Raw genomic sequence first — 19,719 nt, 5'->3', positions numbered from 1 at the left:
GGCTCTAATTCTGAAAGTTGTTGGGATACACAGAAACCCTTATTTTTCATCTATAAATTCAACACTTCCCTTGTTTGTAAATATACCAGGACTTTGTATGTTTAAAAACGTCTGTCTGGACCTTTAAAAATCCTTTCCACCCTTTTTAAAATTGTGGGCTCTCCTCTGGAGCGGCTCATGTAGCTACTCTCCTAATGTGTGATTGTTTGAATTTAAGTAAAGCCCACTGCAAAAAAGAAGGGCTTGTTTTCATTTAAAAAGAGGGATGTGTCTGTTTAAGAAAGAAAGAAAGGAAGGAAGGGAGGGGTCGGAAGAGAGATAGAGAGAGAGGGAGAGGGCGGGAGAAGGTGGGGGTTGATGAGATCATTTTCTGGGCCTGGATGAATCAGCTTTTCTGTCAGTAAAGAGGGAGAGAGGGATAGAGGGAGAGAATTCAGCTCTATTAATCCACATGAACAACTGGACACTGAAAATGAGAAGCACTTCAAGATGTCAGCTGGGACAGGGTTTCCCCGAGGGATAACAGAGGGCCGAGCCTTGATTACTCTCATCAGTAACAAGCTTGTGAGGTCAGACCACTTCTAATGTACAAAGCTGTGAGCTGTTAGAAATAGAATGACCTGTCGGCTATTTATAATCAAGAAAAAAGTATTAGATTCTTGTTTTTTCCCCTCCACAGGGAGATCACAGGTCAGGATTAGAAACAGCACAGCAGTCCTGGAAGTGGAAAAGATTTTGTGTCCCGCTCTAAACTTGGGGGCTCTGAAAGAAAGCCAGCTGCTGTATTCACAATGTTTTTTATGACAGGTACATAAACATACAGGTCTGTTTACTGTGGAAGTTGAAGTGTTCGACTGAGGCAATTTGTAGACAAACTGTTAAATAGAAAATTTTGCATAGGATGTAACATACTGTCTCACCAAATGACTTTGACAATCCTTCAGGCAGGATTATCAAGTTGTAACCCAATAGATGTATGAAAATAAAACATCAAAGAGCTGGAGGATGGTCTTAATAGCCGTATGTTTGCCAGATGTTAAAATAAAATGTGCCAAGGATTCACATCTGTGATTAATAATAGCGCTTAATTCAACTTGATTGCCTTATAGGGAATACTGCTCCATTTAGAAAATACAGTAATGAGACCCAAGTGTGAATGCAGTTAAAATGGGAAACTATGAGACAAAAAAAAGAAGAGAGAAACGTTCTAGGTATTTGTGATTTCCAAACAACAGAGGTCATTTCTCCGGTTCCGAGTTGATTTTGTCTCGTGTTATATCAGGTTACAATTCTATAGCTCTGCATGGCAACAGTAAGTCATGGAAGGCACAACATAAGTTACTGCCAATTTGATAAGACTGCTACTTCAATCTGAAGGGTAAAATTGAATTAAATAACTTATAAGGAAAGGCTTGAAGTCCTGTATGTTGTTTTGTCAGGTCAGACCCTTCAGTCTTTTGTGTGTACAAGGAGACATAATATCATTGATGCAAAGCACCAGAAACCAGGTCCAGCCAGTATCCTGAGTCAGAACTGCAGCAAGAGAAGTTTCAGGCCAACCTGCACCCCCTATTGGCAACAAGAGTAACAGCAACAGGCACTCATTTCTTGTATGTACATCTACATACAAGAAATGAATGGTAGAAATCACCCCCTCCCAAAAAAAGTAGTGCACTAGTCTGGGTCTAAAAATAGCAAATAGCTGATGCACTCAAAAAATATTAACACTCTGAAGTGCTCTTCAGAATATGTAATAGGATTTAAGAAATCCATAATCTTGTAGGTGGCAGTCCAAAGAACACTCTGGCACAAGTCTTATTGAGGCACTCTAATGTGTCCTACACTTGGTCCTCCAGGCAGAGATGTTCATGTCAATTCACCACAGATAGGGGGAGCATGGCTTTAACAGAGCTAAATTATTATCTGTGGTGAACAAGTATTCAACTGATCAAGTAATGTGACAGGGAGGTGACTACTTTCATCTTTGAACTTTCCTGTCTGGTTGTACCAACACCAAATCACTTGAGATGCAATTAGAAGCTTTACACTGCTTTACCATGATCAAACACTGTTTATTTTGTTATACACCCAATCTTTTCATTTATCTTTTGACATCAACCAAAAGTTGCATTATTTAAAAGTCTGATTTGACTTAATTATTAATTGTAGATGTATGACCACATTTCCTTTAAGAACCACCTACCAAATATGCCTTCAGCAGCAACATATCAGATATGTTGCCATTGGACACAAACAACCACTGTGAACTCCCAACTCAAAGAGACTGCATTCATATGTGTTAGAGCTTTCTCTATAGGACTTCAATTTTGGAAAGTTGATTAAAGGCCTTGAACTCAAAAACATCAAATCAGTAAAATTTTATTTCCCAAATGTGACATTACAATTGTAGTTATGGGAAAGGGGAAGCAATTGCGTTAAATGAAAAAAAATTGCATTTTACAATACAACGTCAAACCTAATCTGCATATTAAAAAACAAAAAAAACAAAAACATGCAAAATACAAGATGTAGCATAAACATGAGTAAACTAAAATTAAAAAAATGGAAACACGAGTTGAATGAAACTGCACTGGATGTTTGAAAGCAGTTCTATAACCATCGAAATACGGAATCATAAATTAAAAAATTCTTGTCTTAAAATCAATTTCCACAAGAGGAACAGTCAAGTTCAGTAGGGTCGGTCTCTGCGCTCCTGGCGATGGTCCCTTAAAAAGAGCAAGAGAACATAAAAGTAGTGAGATCTCTATATCCACAGCGTCTGGTTCGCATTCATTTGCTTTTTTCAATGGCATTAAAATTACAACAATTTATAATTATGGTCAGCAGTGCCGGAATTACTCAAAACAAGAGCATTAAAACATCTATTTGGGAGAGGAGTCTTAATCCTACCTCATATCCATCTTGCCACCTGGTGGGCCCATTCCTCTTCCACCTCTGCCACCCATTCGGTCCATGGGTGGTCCTCCACGCCCGGCCCCACGGAAACCTCCCCTATCCATTCCACCACGTCCTCTGAATCCACCACGGTCGCCTCCCCAGCCTCCACGGAAACCTCCAGGGCCACCTGGGCCTCCAGCTCCCGCAGGCCCACCACGGTCCATACCTCTGCCTCCACGCATTCCCATGCCACCTCTGCCTCGGTCACCTCCAGGGGGAAACGGAGGGCCACCACCTAACCCTTCTGGTTTGGGGGCTTTGCACTGGTTACACTCCATCCTCCAGGCAAAGTTCTGGTTACCACAACCCCTGGGAACACAGACCATTAAATAAATTACAAGCTAATTTTTGATACAAAAAAAAAAAAAAAAAGGCATCCAAGAAGACACTGCACTATGAAGTAATACATACGGGTTAGGACACTCCCAGTCGCCAGCTCTCTGCTGCATGTTGCCTCCTGTGGGTCCACCTCTGCCCATACCACGTGGACCACCTCGTGGGCCAAACCCACCACGGTCTCCTCCACGGCCCATCATACCTGTTAAGATAGGGCAATTATAACCCTTTAATATGACTGTTCCCACTATTTTTTATATTTTTTCCAGCTGTGTCCAGCAACTAGGATGCAGTTCACTGGCATCTTCGACTGCAGGACAGCTTCAATATGCTATAGGGTCCAACTGCAAGTTTGTCATCTGAAGCCAGAGACTGAGCAGCCAATATTTCAACATCTTTGACAAGTGGTTTCTTGTGGAGCCAAAAGCTAGACATTTTACTGAGACTAAAGTTGGAGGAAAGGTGGGGGGGTTCCAAATCACGTAAGCACCTGACAGTGAAGAATAGTGTGAACATGCCCTTAAATAGTCTAACTAACAAACACTGATGACATTTACCTCCACGGCCCATCATGCCATCTCGCATGGGCATGCCACCTCTCATTCCACCCATCATGGGCTTGCGGCGTGCCATGGACACCTTAAGCCTTCGGCCTTGGAACTCCTTCCCTACAGTTAAAAATATAAAGATGAAAATGTAACAGCCATTCACAAGTTATATTAATTGGATGAATTTAACAGATGCTTTTAGATTTGTTTTATTTATGTGATTGTGTTGAGGTCTGATGTGCAGTAAATAAATAGTACCATCAAAATGCTCCACAGCTGCTTTGGCACAGATTGGCTCCTCATAGGACAGGGTTGCATCTCCCTTGGGCTTCCCTGAGTCCTTGTCTGTGTATATGTTAATGGCAGGCTGACCAAGTCTGCGGTTAATCTTGAGATACAAAGAGAATTAATGTTGTTTAGTTTCCACATTAGTTCTGCTTACACCAACATTTAAGGAGTTTAGAGCTATTCTTACTCTGATTGGGCCAACGTGTTTAAAGAATTCAGCCATCTCCTCCAGGTTAGCCTTCTCAGTCAACCCTGTGATGTAGATCGTGCTGTTCTCAGAGTCATCCTGCTCTTCAGGACGCCCTACAACAAATACATAAAAATGTAAATATGCAGTACAAAAAATTACAATCTTTCCTAATAACACTTAAAGAAAAGTATTCAGTATATGATCAACCAATTTTAAGGAGTAATGAGGGGTCTAGTGTCACTCTACTCACCCATATCACGCTCGTCACCGCCCATAGGTCCTGTAGTCCATCAGTCGAGGGAGAGAGCAATAGATTGAGAAAAGTCAGTCTGTGCAAATGAAGTTCAGTGTACAACACCTGAGGAGTACTACAAAAGATAATCCAGACACTCCTTTATAAACACTGTCAGCCATATAGGGAAGTTGAAAATGGCACCTTATGGTACACCACAATTCTCACAAGTGATATATTGAATTGAAAATAGAACACCTCAGACCCTTAGGCAAATAATTGTGTTAAAGCCTCTAAGACCAGTAAGAAATCCTCAAAAAAACCCAGGAATTCAGCTCAGGATATTTGTTTAAAAAAAAACAACACACATTTGAGTGGAAATTTCTCATTAACCTGTCAAAAACTCCTTGTAAAACCGTAAGCAGAGACTGAATTATACCAAGTACCCCAGAGAAAATGGTCTCAGGCATTGAAAAAAAATTTCCCAATATTTTCAGATGTGTTCATGTAAATAAAATTGTGCATACCACAATGTAAGACACATCAATACTCGAAGCATATTTGCTCAAAAGGTTTAAGGCTTTGAAAGGACTAACCAGTGTAATACTCGTTAACTTACCACCAGGCTTACTGAAGCCACCTCTCTCTCCAGCGCTGCTATGGGGGAATAAATGGAGATATGAAGGCGATTTCCCTTTTACAGCCACTTCCATGGCTCGAGCAAAGTGGCTTGATTGAGGGAGTAATCAAAACATTCCAACTGGCCGAACAGCAACTAAAAACTCCCCAAAATTATAAATACACAATCGAATCGAGGGGATAAGAGTATTAACTATGTGCCATTCCTTAGCTGAGTACAACTTCAGTGACAGTTTTCAGTAGTGGATACATTTGTGCAAAATATGAATGACTAACACATTTTCACTGCCTTTCAAAATGTGAACAAACCCAAACATTTGTACACAGGTAGAAAGATTTCAGATGCATTGGTGGCATATAAATAGTTTTACCCAGAAACCCCAATAACATTAGTTCTAACAAAAGTTACAGCTGAATCAGATGTGTACAAGTGTAAAAAACAGACACAGTGCATCTGAAATGTCACAAGATGGTCAGGTGATCACATTCACCAGGTAATAAAATAATAAATACAATTATACATTGTTCAAGACAAAAACACCAAAAAGATAACTTTACAGTGTTTACCAGGGTTACGTTTAATAAAATACAAAGACTTGGTCAATTAATAAACCCATCATGCTTATAAACACCACCATCCTCAGTTCTTGAAAAAAGGCAGACCCAGAATCTTTGTTTAAGCTCCCTCCTGCTGCTTAAGCTGGCGGCTCTGTACTGAGTACAGATACTTTTTAGAGAAAAGATGGTTTTAAATGGCTCTCACTGTTACCTGTACGGTATAAACGTGACAAAGCATGTTAAAAAGTGCTCAAAAGAATGTGATCAAACATTTGTATTCCAAACCACAAAAACAATTTCAAACATTTCAAAATGACATAATGTGCACCCACCCCCCACCTCCCCCCAGAACACACAAATATACCTGTGCAAAGCTAAAATTAAATTTACCTATAAAAACATATAGGCTACATCTGAGTATAAAAATGTATTTAGGGTTGCATTCCTATTTATTTGTTTCTATGTTTTCTTATTTACCACTAATTTGGTAACACTGCAGAGCTGCTTGATTAGCGTCCTGTATTGTATAAAATTCACCGAAATGTCTAAAAACTGTGTTTGTGTGTGTGTGTATTTGCTGCACCAAAAACCAGAAGAAACAAGTCATGCAGAACTCTATTATTTTAAAATAGTTTACACTGGTGTAAACCAGACGAAAGATGAAATTGTAAAAAACAAAAAACTATACACCTTAAAAAAACAAAAAAACCCACCTGAAATAACAGCTGATGATTCTCGTGCCATTTCTGACATTATTCAAGAGCTGAAGAAATTTATTTATTTATTTAGTATATATATATATATATATATATATATATATATATATATATATATATATATATATATATATATATATATATATATATATATATATATATATATATATATATATATATATATATATATATAGATAGATATCGTTCCTAAAACCAAATCCTAAAAATGAAAACCTGTCATGCTATCAAGATTTATATCAAGGAGTGCCTGTGTAGTATTTGAGAAACCAAATATGCTGCTTAAAAATGTTTTTCATCTTAGTTTTACAGCAGTGGTAACCAATCTAACCCAAAACAATATACAGTATAACCTCTGTTCACCTTAATACCCCTGGCCTCTCTCTTGGTTTACCCTTTCAATTCCTTTTCAAGGGAGCTGAATGTCAGTTAATCTGATTTGGGGGTTGGGTCAAACCATTTCCGGCTACAGAGAATAGTAGACAATGTGCACTAACAGGGAACCAACTGTTCAAATGCCCAGTCTGTATAAAGAACAAATGGGATGGCATTTCAATGAGGGTACCAGAGTAAAATGTATTAAGAACCAGCTCAATTCAGTTCCAATTTCACTATCATGAGGGATACACATCTACATTAGACATACAATACCAAAAATGTTTTTTTTTAATTAAAAAAAAAAAAAAAAAAAAAAAAAAAAACATAATACACCTGAATACCAGTTTTTGTAGCCAGGCTGAGATTAGACTGGATCCCACTACACCAAAATCAATGGACTGAATGTATCTGCACTGAGACAGTCCCTCAAACACTAATAAGCCCTTTGTGTCTCCATGCCTTGTAAAATCCCTAGACCTAAGTCTTTTTCCCCTCTAACTTTGTCAAGGAGGTGTGACACCAGAAAACTCTGCTAGTACATGGCTGGCAAATAAAAATATTGGGTGTGTTCTAAAACTAAGTGTGACTTGTATCAAATTTGCTCTTAGTATTTTTTGACCATAATAAGTTTTCACTGATGAATTTTAGCTTGGATGGATATTGAAACATTGACCAAAACAACCCATTTAACAACTTCTTTTAGTACAATAGATGACATCAAGTGATAAATTGTGATCATCTTTTAGAACCAATGTTGGAGCTACATGGGGAAAACTGGCTGAGAAATTTGAGAGAAAATAGTTTCTCGTTTTCTTTTTCTCTGTAGTTGATGAAATATATTACTGAGGTCTTGCAGTACCATTAGCATCTTTTCTGCTATTTTCGTATTACTTCTTCGGGCCAATCAAATGAGGACAAATACTTATTGCCAGCGACAGCCTTGTAAAAAACAACCATAAACTGATAGCACCAGTGAATGTATTTGTAAGTAAAAAGGGAAAAACCGTAAGAGGAAATGTATTGACCCACATATTGCACCTGAGTATGGATAAATATGTATTTGAAATGCAACAGAATGTACTGCATTTACTAAAATATTTGTTATGTTGTAAGGTCTTGCAGGACACTAAATTTTAGTTAAGGACTAGGATCACAATAATTGGCAACAAAAATCTGCAGGATTCCTGCAACTTCTAATTGCATTCTTCTTGGAGCAATTGTAAGTGTCACCCTACAGGGAATGATGCACCATAGTGAGAAACTGATTGTTTTTTGTTAAAAAAAAAAAAAAAAAGGGTGCTGCTGAGATAGTGAGTGTTTGAACCTTCCTTGAGGAAACCCATTATAGTTTTGATAATATGTATGTAAGATATTCTTGTAATACAATTCTATCACATTCCCTGACCAACCATGAAATATGTAACTTCTCAGTAGTCATCCTAAAACTTTCTGATATTAGATCATAATCATGTGATGTTTTAGGATATAAGCTGCTCAGCCTAAATGTTTATGCACAGGTCTCTGATCAAAATAAACTTAGAAAAAAGAAAAAAAAGGGACAAACCTTTTTCTTACCTTTGGCCAAATGAGAGGCAGGGCTGAGAATAGCTATAACTTCTGCCAATGTTAGCATGTACTCATAATATGGGACGGTCAGAATTTATCAGCAATCGATGCTGATAAATTATGAGTTTTTCTATAATGCTTAAGAAAAAAAGTTGCAAAAATTGACGGTATATTACTTTGGGTCATTCCTGCTGTTTTTGATGGGGACTTGCCTCAGCCCTGCCAAGCGGCCACAGCACCTGTAGAGTCAAAACACATGTGAGGTTAAGTGCTAAGGAAAGACACTTACCCCATGCCACGGCCCATGCCTCCACGCCCACGATGCATCATTCCACCTCGATCAAAGCTGTCCCTGCCAGGGCCCCTGCTCTCCCCTGCCCCAGGGTACCTTGCAGAATCAGAGCCAGAGTAACCAGAACCTCCACCCTGGCCATCCTGTCTGTAATTATCTACAAAAGAGCACAAATGCATCAAATACAGATGACATACAGTCATCAAAGTATATTTACAGTGACATTAAACTGAACTGTATCAATGAGGATTAGAAAACAGCAGCTAGGCAAGGATGAAAAGCAAAGCTTACTGTAATGGTTGGATTGGTTGTAACTGGGAGGTCCACCTTGCTGGCCGTACTGGTTGGCTGAAGCCTGCCCATAGGACCCAGCAGCCTGGGGAGGGTAAGCAGGGGGAGCCTGTTGGGCCTGCTGGGCCGGCTGCTGGTACCCCTGCTGGCCGTAGCTTGCCTGCTGGGCCTGGTAGCCAGGCTGTTGCTGGCCATATGCTGCCGGCTGAGAGTAGCTATTTTGGTTGTAACTAGCCGGCTGGCTGTTAGCATTGTAACTGATAGAGACAAAGCAAGACAGAGCATAAAGTTAAAAAAAAAAAAAGAAGAAAAGATAAGTACGTTCTTGTGATTTCACTTGTTATTTGGCTCCTAGCAGAGGGGCACATACCTCTGTGGTGCAGTGGGAGCAGCCTGCTGGCCATAACCAGGATAGGCAGACTGGGCAGTATACCCTGGCTGAGAGCCGTAAGACTGGGAGGCAGCTGGTGCAGCAGCAGCAGGAGTACTGTCATAACCACTGGCTCCATAACCCTGGGTTGACTGGGAGTAGCTATGAGTGGTAGACTGGGCAGCAGGATAGCCAGCTGTGGAAAACATAAACAGCATTTCTGAATTAACACTGATCAATTAGACTTAAAGGGTCCAGTGTGTAGGATTTAGTGGCCTCTAGTGGTGAAATTGCAGTTTGCAATAGCACTCACATTACCCTGCCCTTCCAAGCGTGTAGGAGAAACTATGGTGGCCACGAAAAACGTCAACGGCCCTATCTAGAGTCAGTGTTTAGTTTGTCCGATCTGGGCTACTGTAGAAACATGGCGGTAAAACTCTTATTTTCAGGTGATTATACACTAATTAAACATACTTAGAAATACTTTAATCCATTTCTGCCAGTAGCTTCCCGTAAATGTTACACACTGGACCTCGAAGGGTACGTCTTTGAAACAAAGACTCTCCAGGCTGCAGACAAACCTGTAAATTCCAATCTTTAGAAATCAATGTCCATATTTATTTCTTTACAAGTGAACAGGTCAGAATACATGTTCAGGCATCATTACCTAGATACACTATATAAATGACTGACACGTTGCAAGTACACAACTGTTTGAAATCTGATTTAGGCAGCCAGACTTAAAGGCACCTGTATCAGATTTCCAAAAAGGCCTATGAATATAACTCATGATTTACATCTCACCACTTTCGATGCATTTTTTTGCTATCTAGACTTGATAAACTATCAAAAATCAAATGTGGAGCACAAATCTGTGTGTTCTACAAATTGTGCCATTTCAGCGTTTCATAAAATTAACATTCTGTTCAAATGAGTGAGGGCAGTGTGTCAACCAGATTTCATTCTGTCCAACCCATTGCATGTAGTTCCAAGCAGAACCACATCAAAATAAGTCATATACTCCTATTTTAATAACTGACCTGCTGCTGGCTGGCCATACGAAGACCCATACTGTTGTTGCTGCTGGGGGTAGCTTCCAGCAGCAGGTGTTGCCTGGGTGTAAGTGCCGTCAGCAGCAGCAGGTTGGGCATATGATCCATAAGTCTGTTGACCATAGGTCTGCTGAAAGAAGAGAGCATGCTTTAGCTGCTAGGTAGAATAGACATTGACCAAGTCATCACAAAACTTAGTTTTGAGTAACTATTTTATGTTTAAAAAGGACATTAATCAACAATATTGATAATTTTACCCATACTTACTGAACTGTCTTAATCAGACCAACATCACAAGATTTCCTGTAGTGGGCTACCAGTTATGTTTGGATTCGACTTTCAATGACTTCCTGTTTCCAGTTTACTCATTATAAATTTTACAAGCACAATGTGTGCTTCCATTTATATTTGAATTAACAAACCAATCTTTAAAACAACAACAAAAAAACGACAGTTCACCCCAAAACCAAAAATACAATTTTTTCTCTTACATGTTGTGATCTCTCTCTCTCATATCTATCTATCTATCTATCTATCGTGTGTGTATATGAACAGAGGAAAGAAAATGGTTCCTACATGAAACGCTTTGGCGCTTTGAGCTCCACAAGCCAAGTGCCATATAGTTCCATTATATTCAAGATTCGAGTGAAGGCAGACATCTCTATGGCCCGATATCTCCAAAACTAGGCAACTCATACCAGAACAATCTAGATGGATAAATACGTGATTATGATTTTGGGATGAAGTGTTCCTTTAAAATTATCCATAAAGTTGTAATGTCAAGTATTACAATCTTAATAAATCACTGGCCCGGCACAGAGCAAACCACAATAGTCAAACAACTACAGCGCTATGTTAAATCTCACCTGTGCAGACTGTCCATAAGTTTGTGAGGGTTGGGCAGCATAAGAGGCATACCTGTAAAACACACAAATCAGTTTTAGCATCAGAAGATATAGGGCCCCCCTTAAACATGGACATACTATGCACTCTTTATTTATTTACGCGAGTTTCTCGAATTCTCGGAATTAAACAACTTAATAAATGTACTTTTCCATGTGTCGCATATAACGTTACTAAACAATTTGTTTCTATCATATTCCCTAAATTAACACTAGTACATTTACATAGTACTTTCTCAGCAACCACAGCTTGATTTCCTTTTCCCAACGGTAACACTGAAGTGAGGCCATGAACTCATTCGATACTCATTAAAAAAACAAAACAAAAAAAACTCATGCACACATACACACACAAAAACATTATTTAATAATTTTGTAAAATAATTTTAGACTCTTACCCCTGCTGAGCAGTGGTCTGACTGTAGGTGCTGTAATCTGCTAAAGAAAAGTTACAAGTTGGTTAGCTAACGACTGAGCTAATAAAACATTGTTTGCGCGCAAAAAGTGCTGCTAATGCTAGCAGCACTTTACAGACCCGTCGTTAGGTCGCCATTCAACTACACAGACAACGTGCACTAGCATAAGCCATTCATTAAACAAGACAATGCTTCAAAACTAATTAAGGCAGGTAGGAATTATCGGCATATACATACAAAAAACTACTTTGGTAATTGGTAATCTCGCGTCCATTATCAACGTCGGATTGCCGAAATAAAATAAAAATTCACCCGGTAATAATTAACGTACCGCAACGACTAACGTTAGATGAGCTAACAAGACTAGGCCTTGAGCCTAGCGCTAGCTAACGCTAAACGATATTCGACATGATATAAACCAAAAAGACGGATAGTAACTACGTAATCTCTTTTAAAATAAGTCCTACCACTAAGCTGTTTAAATGAACTAACACAATTTCTTCAAAATTAGTATTAAAGATCATAATTCTCCACTCACCCGGAGCCGACGCCATTTTCGTGTGCCTGTGTGTAGACGACTGGACGGAGCTGGCTTCGGGATAAATGTACTTGTTTACGCAGGAGCCACACAATCTCGCGAGATATACGTGCCCTTGCTTGAGCAGTGACGGAGGCCCTGAATAATCATTTTCACGTCGTGACATTAAGTGACCCAAAGACGTCAAATTATCCACAATTTCACAAAAAGCTAATATTAGAGACACAAAAATAATGCAAACTTGTGTATCAGAGTTTTATTTCTTCTTCTTTCCTACCCCATCAATCATCTCACAACCCCTCCAATTTATTTATTATTTTTTGTCTGTCCAACAGTCCCAAAGCCAAAGATACTCAATTTAGCCTACTATCACATAAAACAGACAAAAACAGCAAATCCTCACATTTGAGAAGCTCGATCCAGAGAATATGTGTAATTTTTTTGATAATTGACAATCTATTATCAAAACTGTTGGCAATTAATTTTCTGTTTGCAGTGTGAATTTGGTTGTTTTTTTCTGCAAACCTATTGGCAGTGTGTCCAGTAGGTGGCGGTAATGTACCTTTGCTGTGGTTTGCCAACTGCCAGAAAACACAAAGAAGAAGAAGACGACGTGACGCAGAAGAAGGGAGGAAAGCACAGTAAGAAAATTGTATCATGGTGGACAAAGGAATGTGATAAAGCATCGAAATAAAGCTTTTAAAATGTTAAAAAGGAATCACAGTTTTTAGAATCTTATTGAATATAAAAAGTTGCAAGCAAATGTAAGAAGATTCATAAAAACGCAAAGAAGGACTTTTGGAGGATACTAGGAAGGCAGACAGAAATTGATAAAGTTTGGAGAATGATAAAAAGAATGAATGGGATTAAAAAAGAGTATGGGTATCCAGTCTTAAATTATGGCGAAACAACAGCAGTGAGAGATGAGGAGAAAGCAGCGATGCTGGCAAAAAACCTTAAAGCTAGTAGGCCTACAACACGAGAAAGACAAGAATGGGATACTAAATAAGCAATTTACAAAGACAGAACTGAACCGGTCTCTCAAGAAAACCAAGATGTCAGCAGCAGGCGATTTGTTATTTAATGATAAATATATTACTGGAACCATATAGAAAAGTTTGGGAGGACGGAAAATTGCCACAAAGTTATAAGGAGGCTGTTGTAGTTCCTATATGCAAACCAGGAAAAGATTGCCCAAACCCAGGGAATTATAGAGCAATTGCTTTAACATCCAACATCTCCAAAATAATGGAGAAAATGACAAATGAAAGGTTAATATATCATATACAACATAAAGGATATATATCCAAATACCAGAGTGGCTTTAGGAAAGGAAGAAATACTATGGATCCAGCTGTATGTTTAGAACATGAAATTAGAAAAGCACAGATAAACAGAGGAAGTGTAATGGCTGTCTTTTTTGATATAGAGAAGGTATACAATATGATGTGGAGAGAAGGATTATTAATCAGACTTTGTAAATTAGCCTAAAAAAAGGTTGAATATACAGATGGATTAAGGACTTTTTACTAGGAAGATCAATACAAGTCTGAATAGGAAAGAACTATTCAGGAAAGGTGTTGTTGAAAATGGAACACCTCAAGGAAGCATAGTAAGCTCTTTATTATTCTCCATAATGATAAATGATGTATTTATGGAAATAGAGAATGCGAAGGGGTTTTCGCTTTTTGGGGCAATTTGGAAGAGGGGAAGAAATTTGGAATTCATTGTAAAGAAACTGCAGGGGGCTGAAGAGTGGTCATATAAATGGGGTTTAAAATGTTCAGTTGATAAGACAAAGACAATGTTCTTTACAAGGAAAAGAATTGGTAGTGAGGTAAAACTAAAATCATATAATCAAGAATTGGAGAGAGTGAAACACAAAGTTTTTAGGGTTATGGTTTGATGAAGGAATTACATGGGCTGTAAATTTTCAGAAAGTAGTGGACAAATGTAAGAAAGTAATAAATCTAAGAAGGTGTTTAGTTGGAAGCGAATGGGGAGCAGACAGAACTGCTTTGAAGGCCATATACAGTGGAGTAATTAGATCAATATTAGATTATGGCTGTGTGGATGGATTGGCAGAAAGCACATCTTTCAAAAAGTTAGAGGATATTCAGTATCGGGCTCTGAGATTATGCACAGGAGCATTTAAAACCCCAACCACAGCGTTACAGGTGGAAATGGGAGAAAGGATACAGCTATCATTGAATTACTGGGTACATTTACAGGGCAGTAGTCGAGATCACCCAACACAAGACACTTTAAAACCTTGTTGGGAAAAGGAAAGGAGGGAAACAAAAAGCTTTAGATGGACAGTGACACAAAAAGCAACAGAACTTAAAGTAGCCAAATTAAACTTCAGTCCAACAGTACCATTGCCAGCGATACAACCTTGGATACTTCCTAACACCACAGTAGATTTTACATTATTAGAAAAAAAGAACAAGGATAGGGAGTTTGTTTTTAATTCACATACCATACAGGCATATATCGATAGTTACCACAGTTACATCCAGATCCACACAGATTCAACAAAGAGTTTAGTTAATAAAATAGGAGTAGCATTTATTGTTCCAGAGTTTCATCTCAAAAAAGGGAGAAATGCTTGCAATATTGTTAGCAGTGCAGTGGATAGAGGATACAAGACCATTGACATTCTCCAAAAGAACTCCGGAAACAAATCTAATCCTATTTCAGTATCTTAAATGATTGAGAGGATATGAGTTTTTGTTTCGTATTTTTTTGTTTTTGAATAATGTATACTAGTCTGGTCCACACTCCATACCAGTAGGTGGCGGTAATGCACCACTTCGTTGTTTGCCAATAAAACAAAAAACAAAAAAGATGTAATGTAGTGCGGAAGTTGGCATCCACTTAGCCCCATGGATGAAGCCTTCTTATTTAAAAACATTTATTACTCACGTATAAAGGCTATAGTTATTATAGAATAGCAGTTAAACTCGTAGGCTCGTCGTGTGAGTAAAAAGTATTCCTTGTCGGTGGCAGAGAGGATTTACTGAAGATAAATAGTTGTGGATTTATACCGTCATTATTCGACTCCAGCTCCCACTCTCAATATTGTGAGAAAATAAATAGGGTTATATTTCTTTACCTATTTCATTTGTGCAATACGTTGTGCTTGTTGTGAGCACAAACATATGCTTGTTTACCAGAATTATGCCACAAAAGGACAAGTGAGTGGAGAAACTACAGCTAAGCCTAAATCATGCTTGATCGTATATTATCAGCATGGTTTTGGTTTGGATCAGATCGCCCTGGATTCTGTCTGGGAACATCTTTATCGATAGCACTCATGCTGCTGATGTATGCTGGGGGCATCCAGGCAAGTCTCAGCTTAGGTCCAGGTGGAGACTTCCCAAGGGTCAGAGGTAACTGTGTCTATAATGACCCGGCTTCATGGGTTTACATGCAAATCAGATATTTTAGCGTTGGTGAAATTTAAAGCATATAATGCAAATTTCTCCCCCAACTCCTTTACTCCTCCTCAGATGTGTTCCTGTATGCTTTCAGTCACGATGAGCTGCCCTCTCTGCTGGTCAGTGTTGTTCTCCTGCTGTTGGTTGGACGGTGTCAGGAGCGCCGCTGGGGAACATTTGCCTTCCTCGCCCTGTCTATCCTGACAATGGCCATATTACCTCTTCTTTACACCCTGGTCCTCTTTGTCGGTGGGGGGGAGGCAAGTCGGATCTGTGGTTACTCTGCCATCCAGCTGGCTCTGTTTACAGCGCAGTGTCGTCAGGTGTCACAGAGGAGGCTGCTGAGGTGTTTGCCTGTCTGGTTTCTCCCCTGGCTTCTTCTGCTGATTGGTCTGCTGCTGCTGCCCGGGACACCTGCCCTGCTTCACTTCTGCACAATATTCATCGGACACAACTGTATCCTTTCCTGTTTCTGCAGTCATTTGATGCACACATACAAAAATATATTCCCCAACAAACACATATTCTGGTTTATAGAGGTACAGTTAACTTTCACCAAAGCAAATGCGATTGTTTGTCCCTTCCCTTGGTTTTGATGGATGCCTTAAAGCCCCTCATGGTAAACCCACACAGGGGTTTTTACTTATTAGACCTCTACTGATGACTGTAAGTGTGCAGACTGTGCTTTATTGACATCTTACTCCCTTTCCTGTTAGTTTAGTTGAACTTGAGACTTTTTCATTCTTATTAGTACATAGAAATTGGTGAAATCAGCTGCCCAACTTCAATCTGAGCAGAGGTCTAATCAGCCACAGTAATTGAGAACACCTGTGTGTGCAAGTGTGCATGGCCATTAAAAGGCATTTGATAACAAATTTAAATGTTTTATATTGTCTCCATGTTTGCTTGGAGCAGCGGTTTTAGAGATTTGTTTTATCCTCTAGATGACCCATAGTATAGGCGTGTGCTTTGTTGCTGAGGGTTTGAGATGAAGTGTGCCCTCCCCCATCAAATCTATAATGAAGCATATTTCCATATGAATAACACAATGTCTCCCTCTCAAGTCTTTTTTTATGATACTTAATATACCTCTCAGATCATCAGCCCTTTATTGGGATGTTACAGGAGCTGGAGGAGGCCAGGGTCTTGGACTTAATTCCTCATTGGGCATTTGTTCCCACTTCAGCCAGGTTCAGATTGCCCATCTACACTACCTCACAGAGGTGCGATTCATCTCGTTTGCATCAAAAGTGATATAATATAAACATCATCATCATTTTAACTTCATTTGTTGTCACAGATCTAGATCACTTTCTCAGAAGATGCCTGTAGATCAGGCAGATGCTCCCCCCATGAGGGATCCATCTGTTTTCAACCACCACCCATGGGTGGATCCAATGCCTGCCTGGATAATGAAAGAGTCTGCTGTGCAGTCTGAGGCCGAGGTGTTGGATGAGCAGATGCTAAGGGCAGGGATACTGGCCTCATTACAGGATGCTGCTGACGACCCTGATGCAAAAGTGGAGGTGCCCAAATCCTCAGTCTCCTCTCTGCGGTTAGTAATTTAATATCATCATGTATATCATGTTGCATTTTCTGTGAATGGATGGATATGTTGTTTTTGGTTTATTTGTTTGTTTTTTTACTAAAAACTCTTCACAATATTTCTCAAACACAGTTTTATTTATGTGATTTCAAGTAATCAGTCACAGTTTACTAAAAGACAAATGTTTTCTCTCAGACTCCAGCAGCTGGAGAAGATGGGCTTCCCCACAGAGAAGGCTGTAGTGGCATTAGCAGCTTCAAAACAGCTAGATGGCGCCATTTCTCTGCTCATTGATGACAGTGTCGGAGAAGAGGCTGTGGTGGTATCAAAAGGGAAGAGCCCTTTGCCACCGCAGAGCACCTAGACAACCTCACACTCCTGGACTGAAACAGTGTTTGCTCTTGTGCAGTAAACTGGACATAGATTATGCTTGGGTTTTGCTGAGCTTCAATATTAGATTTCCCCTGCGGGCTACTTGTAGAACTATTTTAATGGTCAGAATTCCTGTGGAAAAGTGAAACGAAAGCCTGAGTTTTTCCACAACTGTGAGTTTAATCAAGTGTAGATGCAAACTTGACTGCTTTTGAGACAATTTCTGTATCATAAAATACAGCGGATGTCAATTATTTTCGCTGTAATCATGTTTAATGAATGAATAACACAAATAAAGAGAGGTGACATGTTAAAAAAGACAATGAACATCATTTTATTACAACAATCATCTAGACAGGATTATCTTAACACAATAACACATTTGCAAGAAAAAAAGGTTTGAAATATGAAATGGTTACACAACAGCATACAAAATAAACTACAATTGATCATTTTAAATAGTTTCACAATAAGTTTGATATAAGATGAAAAAACAATTATCAAGTCTTTTCATCATGACAGTTTAAACAGTCTAAGTTTACCAACAGTGGTAAAAATATGTTCAAGTTCCATTAACAGTTTTGCTATTTCCTGTGTGTGTGTGTGTGTGTGTTTTAAAGATCTTGAAATGAACAGCGTTTGCAGTTGTTTTCATTTCAGTATGTTTTGTTTTGTATTTATTTCATATGTTTTGTATAACCTATGACCGATTCTATTGATATGCAACCAAACCCAAAGGCAAATGTTTGTGCTTTTTTTTTTGCACAAATTAAATGCAAAACAAATTAAAATACTATTGTATATTAAATCACTTTATCAGTACTTTAATGGGGAAAAACACACAGCAGAAAACTACAAATCACTGTTAGCAACACATATCAGAGTGGAGATGAATTCATCTTTTTAGTGCACTACATAACATTGAGTTTAACAATATGATAGAAGTATAACAAAATGAATACTAGAAGAGGTTTGATTGTGTACTTGTGTCCTGTAAACTGTACATGCGCAATATACTTAAATAGTGGAATCTCTTCAGATTGCAGTTACATTGTGAAAGCAATACAAACTCAAATCCAGTCTGTTTCCTCACATCTGATTCCTCCTATAACTGATTACTCTAAATTACCCTTATTGTCCAGAACTGTTTGTAGCTCGAGGAGCACCACAGAAGATTCAGATTTTCCTTTTTTCAAACATGAACATCTTTATTCTGAGGCTTTAGTTCTGTAGCCAAAGAAATGAGACACAGAAGGAGCTGCTGGGTGTATTATGTAAAGATAAGTGTTTGGTTATGGAGATGGGTGGGGGTCAAACTAGTTCTCAGGTTCCTGATGGAGGAGGGCATTGTGGAGTATCAGTGGAGTTCCCTGAGGAGCACCCCATCCTAAATCTGACGGTAAAGCCCAGAGAGGGTATCAGATAAGGTCTAAATCTGTTGAGGGCCGATGAGACCTATAGGAGGGGGAGTCAACCCAGCCTGTGATCCTCAGGGTGAGCAGTGGGGAGGGGAGGCTACTTCCCTCGAACCTTGGTGTCGGAGGACAGAGGAGAAGCAAGTCGATATGGAAGCGCACCTGCTCGCTTATCTCTGTAGAAACTAGGGGAGGCTGTGCCAAACGGTCCATCCCCAGACCCTAGATCAGGCTCTGTTGAAGAAAGACAGCAGTTGGAACGGGGCCTCCCTGTCCATCAGTGTGTGCGGACATGTGCACTCTGTGGTCCTAATCCAAGTCTACTCTGATGTAGCTGCTAACCTGCAGGTGTCATGCGTGGGTTCTTATTTTGACTAGACACCAGTTGGCCAGTTTTTACATTAAAATTATTAATCAACTCACTAGTCGGAACGTTCAAGGGATTTGTCAAATCCTCCATAGCTTGATTCTGCTGTAAAGGAGGTGCATCTGGCTAGTAGGGCTGCAACAATTATTTTCGTTATCAATAAATCTGTCTATTTTTTTTTTTACTATTGATTAGTTGTCTTGTTTATAAAATGTTGAAAAATAGCAAAAAATGCCTTCAAATTGACTGTTTATCAAACTAACCGTTCAGAACCCAACAATATGCAATTTC

At 39.1% G+C, this 19,719-nt stretch overlaps 3 protein-coding genes across 19 annotated transcripts in view; 1 reads left to right on the top strand and 2 right to left on the bottom strand.

Annotated features, from left to right (window-relative positions):
* Positions 1-384: 384 nt before the first annotated feature.
* On the top strand, positions 385-17,964 carry rhbdd3 (rhomboid domain containing 3). 8 transcript variants are annotated; one of them, XM_044197612.1, is made up of 7 exons: positions 418-569; positions 680-807; positions 12,836-12,929; positions 15,823-16,184; positions 16,825-16,951; positions 17,029-17,283; positions 17,470-17,964. In XM_044197612.1, the coding sequence occupies exons 2-7, from the start codon at positions 792-794 to the stop codon at positions 17,636-17,638; spliced, it is 1,023 nt and encodes a 340-aa protein (XP_044053547.1). In that variant the 5' UTR covers positions 418-569; positions 680-791; the 3' UTR covers positions 17,639-17,964. The 8 variants fall into 8 exon arrangements, with proteins under 8 accessions (XP_044053548.1, XP_044053547.1, XP_044053546.1 ...); XM_044197611.1 differs by having other exon boundaries at positions 12,824-12,929; XM_044197608.1 differs by lacking the exons at positions 680-807; positions 12,836-12,929 and adding an exon at positions 15,465-15,680 and having other exon boundaries at positions 451-569; positions 15,801-16,184.
* ewsr1b (EWS RNA-binding protein 1b) lies at positions 2,364-12,356 on the bottom strand. Of its 6 annotated transcripts, none has more exons than XM_044197595.1 (15): positions 12,289-12,356; positions 11,733-11,772; positions 11,299-11,350; positions 10,421-10,562; positions 9,381-9,576; positions 9,011-9,267; positions 8,717-8,876; positions 5,172-5,206; positions 4,571-4,600; positions 4,318-4,433; positions 4,101-4,230; positions 3,852-3,962; positions 3,370-3,496; positions 2,911-3,267; positions 2,364-2,726 (listed from the first exon to the last, which is right to left on the bottom strand). In XM_044197595.1, exons 1-15 carry the CDS (start codon positions 12,302-12,304, stop codon positions 2,690-2,692), a joined length of 1,806 nt encoding a protein of 601 aa, XP_044053530.1. In that variant the 5' UTR covers positions 12,305-12,356; the 3' UTR covers positions 2,364-2,689. The 6 variants fall into 6 exon arrangements, with proteins under 6 accessions (XP_044053530.1, XP_044053531.1, XP_044053529.1 ...); XM_044197596.1 differs by having other exon boundaries at positions 5,172-5,209; positions 10,421-10,559; positions 12,289-12,354; XM_044197594.1 differs by having other exon boundaries at positions 5,172-5,209; positions 12,289-12,327.
* emid1 (EMI domain containing 1) overlaps positions 17,955-19,719 on the bottom strand; it is a 52,124-nt gene continuing 50,359 nt past the window's right edge. For all 5 annotated transcript variants that reach the window (XM_044197602.1, XM_044197601.1, XM_044197603.1 and 2 more), the window contains one exon: positions 17,955-19,295. In XM_044197602.1, coding sequence (XP_044053537.1) covers positions 19,162-19,295 — 134 coding nt within the window. In that variant the 3' untranslated portion in view covers positions 17,955-19,161. The remainder of the gene's footprint in view (positions 19,296-19,719) is intronic.

The sequence above is a fragment of the Siniperca chuatsi genome, linkage group LG5, assembly GCF_020085105.1.
Source record: "Siniperca chuatsi isolate FFG_IHB_CAS linkage group LG5, ASM2008510v1, whole genome shotgun sequence".
Lineage (NCBI taxonomy): Eukaryota > Metazoa > Chordata > Actinopteri > Centrarchiformes > Sinipercidae > Siniperca > Siniperca chuatsi.
This window is presented reverse-complemented; position numbering and strand designations above follow the sequence as displayed.

Bases quoted from the DNA above. Each gene is read 5' to 3' on its own strand.
- ewsr1b (XM_044197594.1), bottom strand. The intron at 9,577-10,420 runs GTCAGTTATTAA...TGTTTTCCACAG, and splicing joins GTATGGCCAGCCAGCAGCAG to CTGGCTATCCTGCTGCCCAG. The intron at 3,497-3,851 runs GTAAATGTCATC...CTATCTTAACAG, and splicing joins TGGCATGATGGGCCGTGGAG to GTATGATGGGCCGTGGAGGA.
- rhbdd3 (XM_044197608.1), top strand. From the start codon at position 15,518: ATGCTTGATCGTATATTATCAGCATGGTTTTGGTTTGGATCAGATCGC. The intron at 16,185-16,824 runs GTATCCTTTCCT...TATACCTCTCAG, and splicing joins AATATTCATCGGACACAACT to ATCATCAGCCCTTTATTGGG. The intron at 17,284-17,469 runs GTTAGTAATTTA...GTTTTCTCTCAG, and splicing joins TCCTCAGTCTCCTCTCTGCG to ACTCCAGCAGCTGGAGAAGA.